Below are 18,512 nucleotides of genomic sequence, written 5' to 3' on the forward strand. Positions count from 1 at the left end.
GCCCACAGTCCGCCTATTGAGAACCCCCGTTCTAGACTCACCCCTAAGCTTCAGTCTGATCAACTCATCCGAAGAAGTGGTCTGTCGTCCACGAAAGCTTATGCTCTAATAAATGTGTTAGTCTCTAAGGTGCCGCAAGTCCTCCTGTTCTTTTTGCGGATACAGACTAACACGGCTGCTACTCTGAAACCGGTCACCATAGCTTGGTCGTATACCAAATAAAGGAACCCGAGTGACAAAATCTGGAGTCGAACTGGTTTCTTGGACCCCAGAGAACCGGGCCAAGTGTTTGCCCAGACCTGAACAAGCTGTTCTGGAGAAGCGGAGGGGAATCCAAACACTTCCAGGTACATTCCCACCAGAACGGGTTTCTCACTCACTCACTTTCAAGGCAGCGGGCTTGTTACAACCCCGTGACAGACATGTTGGGAAGTTAGCCCGGGCACCTCCTAGCCCAGGCTCTGGCAGGGCGGGGAGAGTGACAAGGCGGCTCGGCTGGCTGTCAGCTCACCGGGCGGAGGAAAACCCAGCCAGCCTGGCCCCCCGGGGCGGCCCCGCCTGTCGCTGCGCAGGGCTATGCCGGGGCTGCCCCCCCGCCCAGGAGGGAGGCTCGGGGGGCGGGGGGAGGCCCCCGTGACAGGAGCCGGGGACCCCAACCCCTGCGGCCGCCCGGAGAGGGGGCTCGGCCGGCCGGGAGCGCGAGCCCGGCGGCTGACAGGCGCTGCCCGCTGCGGGGCCTGCCCCGCTCGCTACCTTGTAGACGTCGCCGTAGGTGCCGCTACCGATGCGCTGGATGAGCTCGAAGTCCTCCTGGGGGTTCCGCCGGGAGAGGTCGCGCACCCGCCCCACGCTCATGGCGCCGCCGCGGCTGGGGGCCCCGCTCGGTCACCGGAGGGGCCGGCTGGGGGAGGGGGGGGGACACCGAGGCGCGATCACCACCGCCGCCCCCCGGCCTGCTCAGCCAACATGGCGCACTGAGCGACGCCGTGCGCATGCGCCCGCTCGCGCGCCTCTCGCCCCCCCCCCCCCCCGGGCCCAGCGACACGGGGCGGGGCCGCTACGGCCCCGCGCGCGCATGGGGCGGGGCGGGGCGGGGCGAGGAGAGCGGCTCCGCCCACGTGGCTCCCAGCTGGCGAGCGCTCAGCAGAAGTGGGGCGCGCCTGGGGCTGGGGCTCCCCAGTGCTACCCACGGCTAATAACTGAGAAACCAACACGTTACAAGCCCGGGGGCAGTCCGCTCTCCATTCCTCGGGCTGCCCTGACCCACTCCCAACCCCCGGCCACACCAACCCCCCCAACTCAACAAGGCCCTGTCCTGTTCCCCGGGACACACCGACCCCCATCCACTCCCAACAAGACCCCGTCCCAGTCATTGCCTCAGGATGCACTAACCTCCTCCCCTACACCCAGCAAGGTCCTGGCCTGATCATTGCCCCCTACCGGGCTGACCCTACACCCAACAAGAGACCCTATCCCACTCATCCCAGGCTGCACTGGTCCTAAACCTAACAACCCATCTCCCCTTGCCAACCCAATCTGTGCTGGCCCCTGTGGCCAGCAACATCCCATCCCTGTTCACTGGCCTTGCCTGCAGCAGTTTCCTTCTGCCCCCACTCACTCTCCTGGGCAGTTGACCCCTAAACCCAGCAAGACTCTATCCCCCCCTCAAACAGCCCGGGTTGCTCTGCCCAGGCCTGGTCTACACTACAGAGATAGGTTGATGCGAGGCAGTTTACATCGACCTAACTTTGGAAGTGTCTACACTTAAATGTTGCTCCCACCCGTGTAACCACCCCGCTACGCCAACATAAAAATTCCACCTCCGCGAGCAGCGTAGAGTCAAGATCAATGTAGTTAGGTCAATGCATTGTCTGTTTTTCACTGTGTTACTTACATTGACTGTTACTGGCTTTCAGGAGCCATCCCACAATGCCCCACACTGAGAGTACAATCAATACAAGCATTCCTGTTGAGGACACACACCACTGACACAAGGAGCAAAGTGTAGATATGCATGAACAATGTAATTACTGTGGTGGCTGTATGCTGACATAAGTTAGGTTGACTTCATTTTGTAGTGTACACATTGCCCCAGTATACAGCACTCAGTATTACATCAGCAAGCACAGTGGTTCTCAAACTTTTTTACTGGTGACCCCTTTCACATAGCAAGCCTCTGAGTGCGACCCCCCTTATAAATTTAAAACACTTTTTAATATATTTAACACCATTATAAATGCTGGAGGCAAAGTGGGGTTTGGGGTGAAGGCTGACAGCTCACAACCCCCCATGTAATAACCTTGTGACCCCTGAGGGGTCACAACCCCCAGTTTGAGAACCCCTGAGCAAGCATAACTGATCCCAGACACACTCAGACCCTGTGAAATTTGGCAGCATGGAACAGGCCAGCAAGACTACCTGTACTTCTTTCCCCAGTTCTACTTATATTACAGCATTTTGTGGGCACAACATTAAACACAGCAGCTCTCCAGTCACCCGTAGAGTTTCCCAAGACAAACAGGAGATGGGACCAGAATTCAAAGGGAGAAAAGCAGGGGGGGGGGGAAATGATCCCTGTGACTCCCCCTTCTCAACCCCAGCTGTGAGCATCCTTCACACATGGATGAGAAAAACCCTGTGACTCCCCCGCAGCTGTGAGTGCCCTCACACACTTACAGGGAGGACCCTGTGACTCACCCCAGCTATGAGTGCCCCTCACACATTCATGCATGGGATGTGTCAAGCTGTCTGGAGCGGTTCATGAGCATGAGTACCAACCTTAGGGCAGACTATTAATAAGTAGGGCACAAACCCTAAGTTGGCTGTAAGTTCTATACTTAGATTCACCAACCAAGTGTGAACTCCTCAGGCATTACAACAACCTCAACACAGAGCCACAGACAGTCCACATGAGAACTCCAGTCTGTCTTGCTACCCAGGTAATCTTGCCATTACAATTCATGGTCCCTTACACCAAAAATCACAACAATACTCAGGTTACTTCCAGTCCCATTACCCTGGGTCAATTAACTTTAGATCCTACACCAAAGACACTTGTAGCCACTCCTATCATAAATTAATTAAAGATTTATGAATTAGGAAAAATAAATAAGAGTTATTTACAAAGTTAAAGCAAGTAAACATACCACACAAATTACTTACAATCTTAGATTCCAAAAGGTCATAGAAGCTGCGGTAATACGCAAGCTGTATATGTCCTCTAGGGCTAACCCAAGCTGAACATCCGGGGATCCCTTGCTTATGCTTAGAAGTCTTGCCCTCTCCCTGAAGTCCAGGCTGCATAGGGATAAAAAAAATTTCTTGACAGGGATTCTTATTCGGTTCCCCCAGAGCTCAAGCTGATGGGATGAGTCTCTATGCACCGCTCTTCTTCATGGGTGTGGGGGGAAGCAATCAACAAAGTTTTTGTCCTCTGACGTTCCACAATGGCTTGTCTGGTGTCTATGGGTCTTCTTTTGTTGGTCAGGAGATAACACTTCCCTGTGGTAAACTAGTATTTCACACTTGTTAATGCTTCTCTCCTAACTATGGGGGTTTACAATTTTAGAGCAAATACCTTTATAGGTACAGAGCAAATACTTAAATATTATCTTGTAGTATGGGACACAGATATTATAAGTGAGATTACTGATGCAGCAATTTACAAGCATTTCATAAAGTCTGAACACTAAATACATTTCCATAAAGCTGATAACTATTTTAACAATACTAACACACAGATGAGCCAGACTGGGCCACTCACACACTCATGGGGGGGAGCCTGTGACTCCTCCCAGCCCTGAGCTCTCCTCACACACCCAGGGAGAGGGACCCTGTGAGAGGGGGCCCTATGACTCCCGCTTCACACACTCACACACAGGGGACCTGTGACTTTGCCCCTCACAAACCCAAAGGGGAACCCTGTGACTCCATCCCTCGCATGCCCATGGGTGGGGGGGACCCTGTGACTCTGCCCCTCACACACCCACGGGTGGGAGGGGGACCCTGTGACTCCGCCCCTCACACACCCACGGGGGGGGGACCCAGTGACCCCGCCCCTCATACACCCACGGGTGGGAGGGGTTGTGACTCCGCCCCTCACGCCCCCCCCCGGGTGTGGGCGGGGCCCTGGGGCTGGTCCTGGACCCCCAGGGGGCGCAGGGCGCGGGAACCGGGGCGGGCTCTGGGCAGGGGGCCGGCGCGGGGCGGAGCCGGGCTCGGAGGGAGCAGCCCGGCTCCCCCTGGCGGCCGCGCGGCGGGCCGGTGCGGCGGCGCCGCTGTCCTTTGTGCTGCAGCCGGCATGTGGCCGGGCTGCGGCGGCGGGCGCCCGGCGGCGTGAGGGCAGCGGGCGGCGCGGCGAGGCGCGGCGGAGCCATGGGGCGGCGGCGGGCGCTGGTCAGCGCGCTCAGCCTGTGCCTCAGCCTGTGCGCCCTGGGGCTGCTGCTCACCGCCCTCCTCTCCGACCACTGGTACGAGACCGACCCCCGGCGGCACCGCGCCGGCTGCGAGCGCCGCGCCCGCCCCCCGCGCCCCGGCCAGCGCCCCCGCCTGCTGCCCCTGCCGCCCCTGCCCCTGCGCCGCCGCCTGCCCCGCCGCGCCGGGCCGCCCCCCGCCGGCCCGGAGCCCGCTCGCTGGCCCGCGCTGCCGGGGCTGGGCGTGCTGCAGTCCGGCTGCGCCCGCCCGCTCTTCGCCACCTACGCCGGCCTGTGGAGGAAATGCTACTACCTGGGCATCGACCCGGACCTGGACAGCCTGGTGGAGAGAGGTGAGGGAGCGCGGCACCGGGCAGCGGGCACCCTCCGGGCGGGCACTGTGCGCCTGGCACCCCCAGCACCCTCCCGCATGGCCAGTGTGCACCTGGCACCCCCAACACCACCCCCTGCACGGCCACTGTGCGCCTTGCACCCCCAATATCCCCTTGCACGGCCACTGTGCGCCTTGCACCCCCAATATCCCCCTGCACGGCCACTGTGCACCCCTCACCCCTCTTCATGGGCACTATGCAGCATGCATCCTCAGCCTTGGGCACTGTGTACCATACACTCCCTGTACCTTCCTGCACGACACAGTGAAGCATACACCCCCAGCACCACTGTGCAGTATGCACCTTCAGGTAGGGCACTGTGCCCCATACAACCTATCACTCCCAGTGCATGGGCAGTACACACCCGCCACTCCCAACGCACAGGCACTGAACGTCTCACCACCCCAGTATATGGGTACTGTGCACCCCACCTCTCCCCTGGTGCATGGGCACTACACACCCCTCCCACCCCAGTGCATGGGCGCCATGCACCAAACACCCGACCCCCCCACAGTGCACAGCGCTGCACACCAGGCACCCCTCACCACCTGTGCATGGCTGGGTACAGGGCATCCCCCAAAGCACCATGCTTCTTCTTACCCAACAATTTTAGGCAGCATGTACCTCCTCACCACCAACGAACAGGCAACATGCACCTCCAAATGCATGTGAATTATGCACCCTTACTACACCATGAACTCTCACTGCATAGGTACTATACATCACCAGTGCCATCAGTGCCCAGGCACTTTGTACATCCAAGACTCCCCTGCCCAACACCATGTATCCCCTGACCTAGCAATGCATTGGCACTGTGCACCTTTAATGCACCGTGCACCCACATCCCCTATGCATGGGTACTGTGGATTATGCATCCCTTAATAAACTATTCATCTTCTTACCCACCAATCCGCATGCACCTTGCATTCTCTCACCCACCAGTACACGGGCATGGTGCACTATGCACCCCCATCATCCCTCAGTGCATAGGAACCGTGCATCCCCCAATGTGTCATACACCTCCCTCCCTCTCTAAAGCACAAGAACTTCTCCTACTACATGTGCACCATGTGCCCCTCAATGCACCGTGCATCTCTTCTCTCTCCCAGTGCATCAGATACTCCACTCATGCACAGGGTCCACATACCTCCTCTTCTCCCATGCACAGGTACCATGCATTCCAGTTACTCCAGTGCACAAGAACCATGCACACCTTTATATCAGTACATAGGCACCATGCGCCTCACACACACACACACACCCTCCACAATGCATGGGCACTGTACACTCCCAGGTGCAAAGGAACCATGTAACAGCTTGCATTCCCCCCACAATGCACTTTCAGATACTAAGGCACCACTCTTTCTCTTCAGTCCTCCCCCATACACAGTCACTATAAACCCTTCCTCCATCTCCACTACTGGGACCCCATTGCACTCAGCCCCCACAGTGCACCCACACCATGTATCCCTTTCTCTCCCTCCAGTGTGGGGGCACCATGCACTCCTTTTCTCCTCTCCCAGCCCCAAAATATACAGGTAGTAGGCTCCCCTTCTATAGACCCTTTTGCCTCTCCTTCCTGTTCCCAGGGCCACGGAGAGCAGGTTCGGGCCCTGGTGAAAAACAATTTTCAGACCCCACGGCAAGGGTGGACCAGCTAAACAGCCGGGGAAACCGGGCCTCGGGCCCCCTTCCGGACTGCCAGGTCCTGGTAATTTGTACCTGCTTCCCACCCTCTTGTCGGCCCTGCCTGTTCCCTTTTATATGCTGGCACCATATATGCTCTTTTTACCACCAATGAGCATACCTCTCACTCTAGCCAGGCCCACATGTGGGGAGACAGTGTGTGACAAAGACTCAGGATGAAACACACAACAATTATTCATGCAAGCAACTTAAATTGCAGTAAGACGCCTTCCTTTACTGTACATGCCTCGTCCCATAACCTCGTCTTTATGGTTCTTTATTTTTGATGTTAATAATTTTCAGTAATGACAGTGAAGGGCACCGGCTTTGCATGGGATAGAGTTATTTTTCAGCCTGCAGTGAATGACATACTTCAAAATGAGGGATGTTTGAGAGGTATGCCAACAAATAAAATGGCACCATACGCTTGGCTTCCCCTCCACTGCCACAAATACACTGGCACCAGCCACCCTCTCGCCTCCTCCCCCTCAGTATGGTGTGTGTGTGTGTGTGTGTGTGTGTGTGTGTGTGTGTGTGTGCCGGGCGAGAGGGAGGATACATGGGCATAGAGTATTGTCTGAGTGTAAGGCTATGTTTTAGTCACGGGTATTTTTAGTAAAAGTCACGGATAGGTCATGGGCAGTAAACAAAAATTCACGGGTCCATGGCCTGTCCATGACTTTTACTAAAAATACCCATGACTAAAACTTGGGTGGGGGGCTGCGAGTGCTCGGGGGGGGGCAGTCCGGGGACACCGTGGGTGCTAGGAGAGGGGGCCAGGGGAACCCACTGGTGGGGGTGGGGGGGTTGGGCAGCATGGCCCTGGACCCCCACTGTTGCTGGGGGGGGGGTAGGGTTAGTGCCTTGGCGGGGCTGACAGGGGCTCCCTACCCGGCTCCTTGTCCCTGCAGCTCCTAGGCAGCGGAGGGGTCAGAGGGCTCGGTGCACTGCTCCTACCACAAGCACCAGCTGCCGCAGCTCCCAGTGGCTGGGAACCACAGCCAATGGGAGCTGCAAGGGTGGGGTCTGCGGGTGGGGGCAGTGTGTGGTGCAGAGCACCCCCTGCCCCTTTGCCGCCTAGGAGCTCAGGGCTGTGGGAGCCAGGAAGCCCCCCACCCCGAGGTAAGCACCCCCGCCACCTCTAGCCCTGAGCCCACTCACACACACCCAAACTGCTGCTGCTGGCCCAGGGGCTGCCCGGCTCAGGCAGCCTTGAGCCAGCACCAGCGGTTGCAGAGGTCACGGAAAGTCACGAAATCCGTGTCCTCCATGACAGACTTGCAGCCTTAGTGATAATCACTCCGCAGTAGTAAATATATCAGGGTACATTTTGGGAGGGCCAGGGAACAGCTTAGTGTCTGTCAGTGTGTTTATCCTTCAGTAGCACCTCGTGTGGACATGTTTAGCTCTGCTCAGCTTTTATTTGTACTATTGCCCCTGTATTTCTGTGAGTTTGCCAATAACTATTCTGACTCTTAAACCAGCCTGTACTGAATTTTGGAGAGTGTAATTTTTGATAGCGTCTAATGCCCGTGGGCAGAGAAAGAAGTGCAGGCATGTCCAAAGGGAACCAGAAAAAGCAGTTGGAGTAGGTAACTGCTTAGACACTAGTCTTGAATATAGTGGAGGTTATAGTCTCCGGGCAGGTCTTCACTACCCGCCGATCTGGCGGGTAGTGATCGATCTATCGGGGGTCGATTTGTGTCTAGTGTAGACGCGATAAAATCGATCCCCGATCGCACTCCCCATCGACTCTGGAACTCCAACTCACAAGAGGCAGAAGCGGAGCTGACGCGGGAGCGGCAGCGGTCGACTCACCGCCGTCCTCATGGCCAGGTAAGTCGACCTAAGATACGCCGACTTCAGCTACGCTATTCGCGTAGCTGAAGTTGCATATCTTAGGCCGAGCCCCCCACTAGTGTAAACCTGGGCTAACTCTCAAAACAGTGTCACTGAAGGACAGGTGAGGACTGGGTATACAGAGACACAAACTAGAGGCTTCTGGGCCTAACTCTACTTCTGAATGAGAAATGGCAGGATTTAAACTCCAGCCAGAAAGGTATTGTTTGATGACTCTCTGGTGGAAATGCAAGTTGCCGCCTGCTCCTGCTCTTCTGTCCTCAATTTACTGTCGTTGAGCTGAAATTATTTCAAATGCAAAATAAAATTGAGAAGTGTTAAGGTTCAAACTGCACATCTGCTTCTTCGTGCAAACAAAAGGTTGATTCTTTCATGACGTTGCCCCATGTGAGTGAAATCTGTTAATTTTCTTCCAGGAATGTACAGAAAATATTAGATTAAACAGAGTGTTAAATTATTTGGGATAAACATATTAATTAGACGGCACAGAGATTCTGCTGAACTGAATGACTCTGCAGTGGGCCAAGTGCAGGACTGTAATGAGGTCAAGGCTCTTTCTGGGAGAGAACCTCTTGCATGGAGGTTGCCTACTGCCCTCTTCCAAAGCCCTTGCACATTAGCAAGGGAGCCCAGCAGTGCATGACAGTGGAGCAGAGGTGGAACCGAGTTCCAGGGCTGGTACTCCCCATCCCATGCTACAATTGTGACCTGCCCATCAGAGACATGGGGGACAGTAGTTACTCTCAGGCCTGAGCATGAGCTGCACAGTGGTTGGGCACGGCGAGAGCAGCACCTGCAGCTGCATTACGAGATATCACGATGCGGGAGGAGGGTCAGGTTGGCCACACTGAAACTTACCCTTGCTCCATGGCTAATCCTGAATCTGCAGTTGCCGGCTGGTGAGAAGAAGGGGAGCCCATAGGCAGGTTGAAATCCTGAGGATCAATAAGAGAGGTGTACAAATACCTGGTGCTGACATCTCTTGAGTGACAAGTGTGCAGTTGATCCACTGGTGTGTTCAAGGTGATGGAAGAGGGAGTGAGTGCAGAACTGCCTGTTTTGTGAGCCACTGGCATTGAGGAGATCCAGATATGGCCCTTGGGGTGTTCTCTGGCCCTTTCGGCAGGGCCCTCAGCCCCCATCCTCCCTCTGGGATTGGCTGCAAATGCTTTATGTGCAGGAGTAGCTGGCCACTCCCTACAGTAGCTGCTCTTCCACTGCTCCCACAGTTATGCTGCTGTGTACGTCTGAGTATATGCTGTCTAATATTAAGTAGGCCATTTTTTGTTACTTCTCTGTGTACCTGAAGCAGCCTTCCAAGGCCTCCTGTACATCTCCTCTTTGTGTAAAAATCTGCACTGGTCTTCTAGTAGAACCTCTGTTCCTCCTTAGTGAAAAAAATAAATGTAGCCCAGATAATAACACCTCTGTCCCTTCAGAAATTTAAAGGAATAGTCAACAGACATTTGCATCATTTGTCACCCCAATCTGAGATGTGACTTTTCTGCTTCCTCCCTTTATTGTCATCTGTTAAATTAGACCTTTGTAGAACAGCCAAGCCTTATGTCACATAGACATGGGCTAATGTTCTTCTTTAGTACATATTGGGAAACAAAGATAACATTTTTGTTTTATGTTGCAGCAATAGATTAAACATTTTCAAACTACACATATTGACTTAATGCAGGTTTTTTATTTGGTTGGTTAGTTGTTTTGTTTTTCCTAATATTTAACTTTGATATTATATAAGTAGATCATAAACCTTTTAATTACAGCAACCAATAATGTGTAATACACTATTTCATGCTCAAAAGGGTGGGCAGCATCACTTTGTCTTCTTTAGCCACTTGTGTAGAGGAAGAGGGTAGTTATATTGTTAACATTAGGTGCAGTGAATGTTGCACAAAATATCTGTAACTTAATGAAACATTTCAGAGGTGTGCCTTGGAAGACACAAAATTTCATTTACCAGATTGGCTTGAGAATAAGGTAAATAGCTTTCATTATGGCAATGAAGATGCACATTTAAGTGCTGCAATTCATACCATCTTAAGCCAAGCAATACACTTGCAAATTAGTAGAGAAATGCAAAAATAGATATTGCTTTAAGTGTTCTTATGCTTATACTCAGCAGACTCATTGTGACATTTCATTGCTTGTGCCTTTAGGGAGAACATTTTGGATTTGGAGTCAGCTACACCCTAGAGCACATGCAAATACTTTCCCTGGGATGGATGTTGTATTTTCAGGGCCAGCCCTGCTCATAACCCATTCCCCATGCCTCTGTTTATAACCAAAATGACATTTTGTTCTCTGCAGCCAACATTCTTGGCTTCTTATTAAAGTCCAAGGGCCAGCTCAGCTGGAGTAAATTGGCATCTCTCCATTGACTTCAGTGCAAATATGAAGATTTACACCAGCTGAGGATCCATCTCGAAATGTCCCAGAGAGTATCTTTCAATATTAATAGGTAGACTGAGAGAAATCACAAAGGCCCTGTATTTCCTCTCACTCTCCAGTTTTACACTGGTGTGTCCATCCCGTTAACTCTTGACTAGCATCAGAGGACCTTTTATAGATATTCCCATAGAGTTGAACTCTAACCTAAGCACGTAATCCTTGTGTCTGCAGACGGGTAACTTTTTCCTTTCCATAAATATCACCTCTCTCTCAGGCATATGCCTCTTTCCTGAGACTCATATTAATTGTGATAGGCCTTGTCTACACTGCCTCTTTACAGTGCTGAAACTGTCTCGCTCAGGGGTGTGAAAAAACACCCCCCTGAGTGATGTAAGTTTCAGCACTGTAAAGCACCAGTGTGGACAGTGCACCAGCGCTGGGAGCTATTCCCCTCATGGGGGTGGTTTTCTACAGGCAGAACTTTCTCCAGTGCTGGTGCCGCACAGCACCTTAAAGCGCTGCCCTACCCTTAGTAAGAAATGCATTTACAGCTGCTTACCACTTCAAAAAAAACCACCTTCACCTTTGCAGAATAGTTAAATTCAGATCACGACCTTGCATCCCATTATTTTCCATATGCTGCCTCCTTTTAGTTAAAAGGGTTTAATCTGTTTTTATAGTAAATTAAACTAAAAGGACGTCAGTAACATTTGGTCCCCAGTTCCTGCCATCCCATGTGGCCAGCTGATCTCCCACAGCCAGTAACTCTTGGATGTCACCTTGACTGAGCGTCCCAAGTTTGCTCCTCTTGTGCATCTGACTAGAGGTCAGAAGAGTGTTTCCTTTTGAAAATGGACCACAGTGAATTTGCCCCCATAACAGTCTGAGACCCAAAAGCATCTTAACTAAAAACACAGTGAAAGGGAACCATTGTGGTGGGTGGAGAATAGTAAATTCCAGTGCTCCAAACTAAGGTCACGTCCCCTCACTGGCTAGGTGCTGGTAGAAAGGGTTCACAAGGAAGGTTCCAGATCCTCCAAGGTATTTAGGCACCTGACTCTCAGTGAAACCAATGAGAGTTGGGCCCCTAAACACGTTTGAGGATATGAGACAAAGTTCACATATTGGGTTCAGCCATCTCCTTCCTTGACTCCATCTCCCTCCAGCTCTCATGCTTCCTACAATTCAGCACCTCTCCTAGTAGCCTGGCTGTCCTCTGACCTGTCCATGCCCTTGGGCAAGGCAGGGGGAGGGGAGGCTCTTACTCCATCCCCTTCCTGGGTGATTCAGTTTCAGCTCCTGGTGCAACTAGTTTAGTTTAATTATTATTTATATTGCAATAGTATCTTGAGGCCCCGACCAAGAGCAGGACTCCTTTGTCCTGGACACTGCATGCACACACACACACAGAGTAAAGAAAGGTTACTTACTGGTAATTCTTGTTCTTCCAGAGTTCCCTCTGTGCATTCACGCCTGTGGCATTGACTCCCTCTCCTCTTGGCATTTGCACTCGAAGCCAGGGCGCATTAGCCCACAAGAACCACAAGTGGGAAATGCACAGAGCCCCTCAAAGAAGAAACACTCCCTGCCCCAAAGAGCTGACAATCTAAATAGACGAGACAGACGCATCTGACCCAGGCCCTGCCCAGGGACAGGCTGCTGCAGTGTGTCTAGGGCTGAGTCACTACAGGTGCTGCTTACGGAACGCGTTGGTGCAGTTGAGCAAGCAGCCTGGGTCCGGCTGCGGGTTTGCCTCACAAATACCGCAGAATTGCTCAGGGTTTTTCTGTCACAAAGCCTTTCAGTGATGCTATGCAACCTGTCCCAATGTCACTGAGCTTAGCGGATAAGGGCTGGATCCTGCCAAGGGCTGATTACTCCAAGCCCCAACTGAAATCAGTGAGAGCTGAGAGCGCTCAGCACCTTGCACGATAAGACCCCAAGAACAGCCATGCAGCTGCATGTCAGGGCAGTACACTGGGCACTTCAGCTTCCTTGCAATGGAGCCAGACTGCCTTATTGCACAGCAAACATGGGGTTATCCGTATGGGGCCAGGTACTGGCTGTTAAAGCAACAGCCCCTTTTGGGGAGTGCCAGGGAACACCGCCAGTGACGGATCTTGTAGGCATTTGTTCTGCTGAGAGCACAGCCAAACAGGGTACCTCTGCGTGTGCTGTGGGAGCGTGCACAGGAGAAGCAGCTGCTACATACTGTGACAGGGGTGCGTCATGTGTTTTCCCTCCCATCCACAGCTTTGGATAAGTCTCTAGGAGGAGCCCCTTCAGTGTGCCAGACCCCTTAGGGGTCTCCCTTTTCCTCCAAGGTAAGCCACGTGGCTTCACTGCCTCCTTGGACTGGACCTCTGGGCCTGCAGAACCTCTACTTCATACCGTGAGCTCTGTTCAGTGAGTCCAGCTGAGACAGATCCCTGATGGAGACTTGTCCACTCAGCAGGGATTCATGCACCTCGCCCATTATTTGCAATGACGCTCACCCAGCGCTGTCCAAACAGTTGGGTTTATTAGTCATCTGGAACACAGCATAGGAAGTCCTTAGGGTACTATAGAGAACTGAAGGTTAAAGCTCTGGTTAGCCCAGAGCCCAGCCAAGCTGTAGGGAACCCCTTGATTCAAGGTCTCACTCTATGTCCGACCTCCTTTGTCAGACCCCAGGTGAGTCCTGACTCCTTTCAGCAGCCAACACTTATCCCCCCCACCTTGTACCTCTCCAGTCCTTTGATCTCAAGCTGGGGGATTGTTGTTCTCTAAGGAGAGATGGGGAAGTCCTTATCCGAGACTCATTGGTTGCTAGGTGTCAATGTCCCGTCTGTATCCCATTGACTTTCAATGAGATTAGGGCTCCTAATTGCCTACATCTCTTTTGAAAAATTGACTTAGACTCTTAAATCACTTAAGTGCTTTTGAAAATTTGACCCCAAGTTCCTGGGATCTTGTGGGTCTGGATCCTCTCCAGCATCTTGTGGGGGGAGAGGGCTGCTTAGAAAAGGCCCCAGAGTGAACTCAGAGCAGCGGGTGGGCGTGTGCACATCCATGTGCGCGTGAACTCTCCCAGCCTGAGGGGCTTGCATATCTCTCACCAGCGTCAAGCTTCTGCCATTTGTAGGGAGAGGGGGCGTTGGGTGTTCAGTGCAGGGTAGAAGCAGCGAGGTAGTCTGTGGGCACGGGGAGAGCAAATGGAGAGAAGGAAGTGTGGACTAATTGTATTAGAAGACAATTTACAGCCTAGCTGTCAGTGTTTAACACAGTGTTCTCTGGGGGAACCTGCTTGGTTTTTAGCCGGCAGGTTAATGAAGTCTCTTTCTTCCTTTCCTGAAGGTATTGTTCAGAGATGCACAGCTATCAAATACCACTTCTCCCAGCCAATGCGCTTACGAAATATTCCATTCAACTTAACCAAGACCATCCAGCAAGATGAGTGGCATCTGCTTCGTAAGTACACGAATTGTCAGCTCTCATCTGGGGACGCACAAGTTTCTCCATAATTCTGTCAGTGTTTCACATGAAAAAGCAAGACAACGCGCTGGTCTGTAGATAGGGTTTGCCATGCTGAATCAGACCAGGGCTCTGTCTAACCAGTAACCTCTCTCTGGCCAGTGCCAGTATCAGACGCTTCAAAGGAAGGGGTAAGAAATCCCATAGTAAGCAAATATGGAATAACCTACCTACAGGTAAATATCTTCCTAGCCCCCATCCTTTACAAGTTGGCTTATGCCCTGAAGCATGGCTGCTTATATCCCTTCTAAATCTTTTTTTTTTTTAATTTTAAATCCCATCTGATGTCGCTCTGGACGCTCTTGTTTTTCATGTAATTGGTCAATCTTTTTTTGATTCCTGGTAAACTCTTGCCCTAAATTATGTCTTTGGCAATGAGTTCTACAGGCTAACTGCGCAGTGTGTAAAAATGTATTTGCTTTTATCTATTTTAAATTTGTTGCCTCGCAATTTCATTAGATATCCGCTCGTTCTGTGTTATGAGAAAGGGTAAATAGGAACCAACCCCTGGTTTAATTTTTCTGTACTGCTCACTATATTCTATACCTCTGTCAAGTCCCTTCTTATTCCTCTCCTGTCTAAACAGTCCCAATCTTTTCATTCTCACTCTAAAGTTAATTTGTTTTCATGCCCCTAATCCTTTTTGTTGTCTCTCTCTGAACCACTTGTATTATCTGCTGTGTTCTCTAAGATGGGGTGACCAGAACTGGTATTCCAGGTCAGGTCACATCATTGGTGCAGTAGTGACATTAGAACACTTTCAGTATTACTTTCTGTTCCATTGCATCTCCATCTAAACATTTTGTTTGCTCTTTTAACCATTGCTATGCACTGAGGAGGGTTGTTTAGTCAGCTATCCACTCTGGAGCCCACACCTTCTTCTGAGTGGTTACAATTAATTTAGAACCAAGCTTTGCCTATGAGTGGCTCAAAAGATTCTTCCAATATGCATTACCTTGCATTTGCCAATAGGGTTTGTCTATGGTTCCTTGCCACTCTCTTTTTTGCTCCAAGCAAAAGGGTGGTGTTTAATCTCTGCTCTACTTCTGATACGGAAGCAGATTTAAGAAGAATCACGGCTGGTTTTCTGGGCATGGCAGTTGCTGTTCTTGTCTGTGGATGCATCGTAGCGGCAGTCAGTTTCTTTTGGGAGGAAAGCCTCACACAGCACGTGGCAGGCCTTCTATTCCTTATGACAGGTACTGTGCCATCTTTGTGTGCTAATGACAAATGAAGCCCTTGATTAGGTTTCTCTTTGGTAGACTGTGCTTGTTATCCACCAGCAGAGAACACCTTCCTTTGATCTTTCCAGTTAGAACTGACTTTCCACTGCAGCTATTCGGGCAGACTCAAAAAAGCAGGCAAGATTTTTCTGAGTACTGTATGAAAACAGAAAGGGACCATTTAATTTCTTCTTCCAAAAAAGGGAATAAAAAGATTGTCCTTCATGCTGCATACCTGTGCCTGGGAGAAAGAAGGGGTAAGAGCACTCCCTTACAGCGCTTGCACAGACTATGCAAACTCTAGGACCAGGCGTGCAGGGGCACGTGGGCATTGTGCCATTGCTTATTTCCCTGCTTGAGCATGTGGATGGGGAAGAGTGGGCAGAGCGTTGGTCCCTTGCCTTCAATTTACCAGCCAGCAAACCTGAGACAGCATGGGAGGGTGTCATAATTTGCTGGGAAATGATTTCTTTCCAAAGCAAAGAGGGAGGCTGAGACTAAATTGTGTTGGAGTTACAGCGTCTGCCAGGGCTACTCCTGGAGGGGTGCAGTTTACACCCCTTCTTTTGCACAAGACTGGGTCTAAAGGCAAAATCTATCCCTAACTTCACGTTAGTGGGGAAGACTAGGGAATAGGTTCCCCTCCCCCCCATTCCTTCTTAACTCTGTCCTTAAAACAACAAAGGAGAAGTCTAAATTACAACAAAAGCAGCAGTTGTATAGTTAAGTCAGTGTAACCATTTTATTTTCGTCCAAGTCATTTATAACGTATTGAAACTTTCACCCCTCAGGTTACCGCTTTCCATCATTGGTCTTTTCCTAAAAATGAACTTTTTGGGGAAGTTTGAGGAAAAGTGTTCGGCTGTTTTTTCAGAGTGAAGGTGGACAGGTGTTATTTGGTTCCTATTATTAGAAAAGAAAAGTCTTTCAATTTTTTTTTTTTGCAAATAGCAAAAATGTCAAAGGGTAGGAAAGGTTAAATTCATTGTGGGAAAAGCCCTTAATGAGAAGCAATTATTTTCCCTGGTCTGGAGGAAATGTATATTGATTTGACCAAGTTATAAACCTCTGAAAACCACATATTGAGCATATAGATTTTATTCCATAAACCTGTAAAGTGCAAGCCTAAGGAAGAATTCATTGTGACTATACGTGTATAGCTAATTTCACTGCATAATGAAACATCTAGCCCAATAGATTGCTGCCGACCCAGGAGGGACACTCTGGACAGGGAGACGAGCTCCTGCAGACAGATGTGCAGTGGCTGAGAGGAGAGGAGCTCACTCTTCCACATCAGAGCTATGCTGGGGAAGGCTGGCTGGGGATGCATGATTGAGTAAATTACATGCACAGACTAGATTTTGTCAAGTGCATACAAAACAATTGCCTCAGCTAGCCCACCATGGATCTTGTGAGGTGTGAAGAGGCTGCTCTCAGCCATGGGTCTTCAGGGGTGCAAAAAGAGGAGTCTCCAATCTGAATATGCTAAGCAGGCCTCAGGAATCCACATGCAGGGCACTTAACACCCCTGCTCTAAAAGAATTCTCCTGGGGTAACAACTGCAGCCAACCTTAAACCGCTTGTATAAACTGAGAGCTTTTTTCCAAGTAGGAACTACAAGAAATTACATTAAGTTCATAATTAAAATACAGAGCCAGCGCTCAAAGCCTTGTATAGTCAGATAAGACCCTGAAACATTGTAAATGCCAGCATTAATACCACATGTTCTATCCAAGTAAGAAAACAGCTTTTGCCTAGTCTTTTGATTATATAAACTATTGTTTAACAGGGATGTGTTTGCTCTTTTATTTATCCCAGGCTGTATAACTCTACTAACCCTGAGAATATGTTTTGTTTGCAGGAATATTTTGCACTATTTCTCTGTGCACTTATGCAGCAAGTATATCATATGATCTAAACCGCCTACCAACATTCATATATAGTCTTCCTGATGATGTGGAACATGGATACAGCTGGTCTATATTTTGTGCTTGGTGCAGTTTAGGATTTATAGTAGCAGCAGGATGTCTTTGTGCTGCTTATCCGTTTGTTAGCAGGACCAAGATTATTCATCTAAAGTCTACCAGAAACTCTTCTGTATGATTGCTTCTCAGAAGATGAAATTCTCTACCCTTGTTCAGGGACAGGCGAACAATATTGTGCAAGGACTTACCACAAAAAAAGTGAAAGGAAAGTTACATTCAGGGTTCCATGCACAAATACCTGATCCTTCAAAATCTACCAGTCAGGAAACAAGAGGCATTCTGTTCTGCTTTCTAGCTGACTGAAATCAAAGAAAGGAAACACCTTCCCAAGGACAAGAGTAGTAGGGGTATCAACTGCTTCAGTCAAAATACTGACAAGTTTCAGAGTAACAGCCGTGTTAGTCTGTATCCGCAAAAAGAAGAACAGGAGTACTTGTGGCACCTTAGAGACTAACAAATTTATTAGAGCATAAGCTTTCGTGGAAGAAGTGGGCTGTAGTCCACGAAAGCTTATGCTCTAATAAATTTGTTAGTCTCTAAGGTGCCACAAGTACTCCTGTTCTTCTTTTAGTCAAAATACTGTGTATACATGTGTCTGAAAGGAGATGAGGCTATTCACACAGGAAAAGTTAAATGGTTGGGAAAAGCTGGGATGAGAATTTAGGGCTATTTCTATTTTTCAAATGTTTGTAAATAAAGTAACTTATCAGAGGGGAAAAAAATCATTGCCGTTTGAGTCAGAAAAATATGCTTTTCTTTCCATAGGATCATGCTTAATACACTTTAATGCAGCTTCGTCTGGACTTGAATTTAGGGGAGGTTTGTTAGTTTTTTGCTGTCAGACCCAGTCTCTTTCCCCTGTACCCCATATGAATGTTTTGTCAAAACAAGAATCCTGCTTGGTTTCATTTCCCTTTGTATTTTATAATTAACTAAAAATGTTCATGGTTTATATAGATGAGAATTCATTCATTCCCACTGATACTGTTGGAAGTTACCTCTGTTGTGAAGCTTCAGCATCTTTGTGTTAAACTACAATTC

At 50.2% G+C, this 18,512-nt stretch overlaps 2 protein-coding genes across 7 annotated transcripts in view; one reads left to right on the top strand and one right to left on the bottom strand.

Annotated features, from left to right (window-relative positions):
• MAP4K3 (mitogen-activated protein kinase kinase kinase kinase 3) overlaps positions 1–938 on the bottom strand; it is a 122,808-nt gene extending 121,870 nt beyond the window's left edge. For both annotated transcript variants that reach the window (XM_054021282.1, XM_054021281.1), the window contains exon 1: positions 754–938. In XM_054021282.1, the coding sequence (XP_053877257.1) occupies positions 754–855 (102 nt within the window). In that variant the 5' untranslated portion in view covers positions 856–938. The remainder of the gene's footprint in view (positions 1–753) is intronic.
• TMEM178A (transmembrane protein 178A) lies at positions 97–17,945 on the top strand. Of its 5 annotated transcripts, none has more exons than XM_054021286.1 (4): positions 97–347; positions 14,087–14,200; positions 15,325–15,462; positions 17,348–17,945. In XM_054021286.1, the coding sequence occupies exons 2-4, from the start codon at positions 14,134–14,136 to the stop codon at positions 17,587–17,589; spliced, it is 447 nt and encodes a 148-aa protein (XP_053877261.1). In that variant the 5' UTR covers positions 97–347; positions 14,087–14,133; the 3' UTR covers positions 17,590–17,945. The 5 variants fall into 5 exon arrangements, with proteins under 5 accessions (XP_053877261.1, XP_053877260.1, XP_053877265.1 ...); XM_054021285.1 differs by lacking the exon at positions 97–347 and adding an exon at positions 4,368–4,765; XM_054021290.1 differs by lacking the exon at positions 97–347 and adding an exon at positions 4,451–4,469.
• The last annotated feature ends 567 nt before the right edge of the window (positions 17,946–18,512 follow it).

This window comes from Malaclemys terrapin, chromosome 3, assembly GCF_027887155.1.
Source record: "Malaclemys terrapin pileata isolate rMalTer1 chromosome 3, rMalTer1.hap1, whole genome shotgun sequence".
NCBI classification, from domain to species: domain Eukaryota; kingdom Metazoa; phylum Chordata; order Testudines; family Emydidae; genus Malaclemys; species Malaclemys terrapin.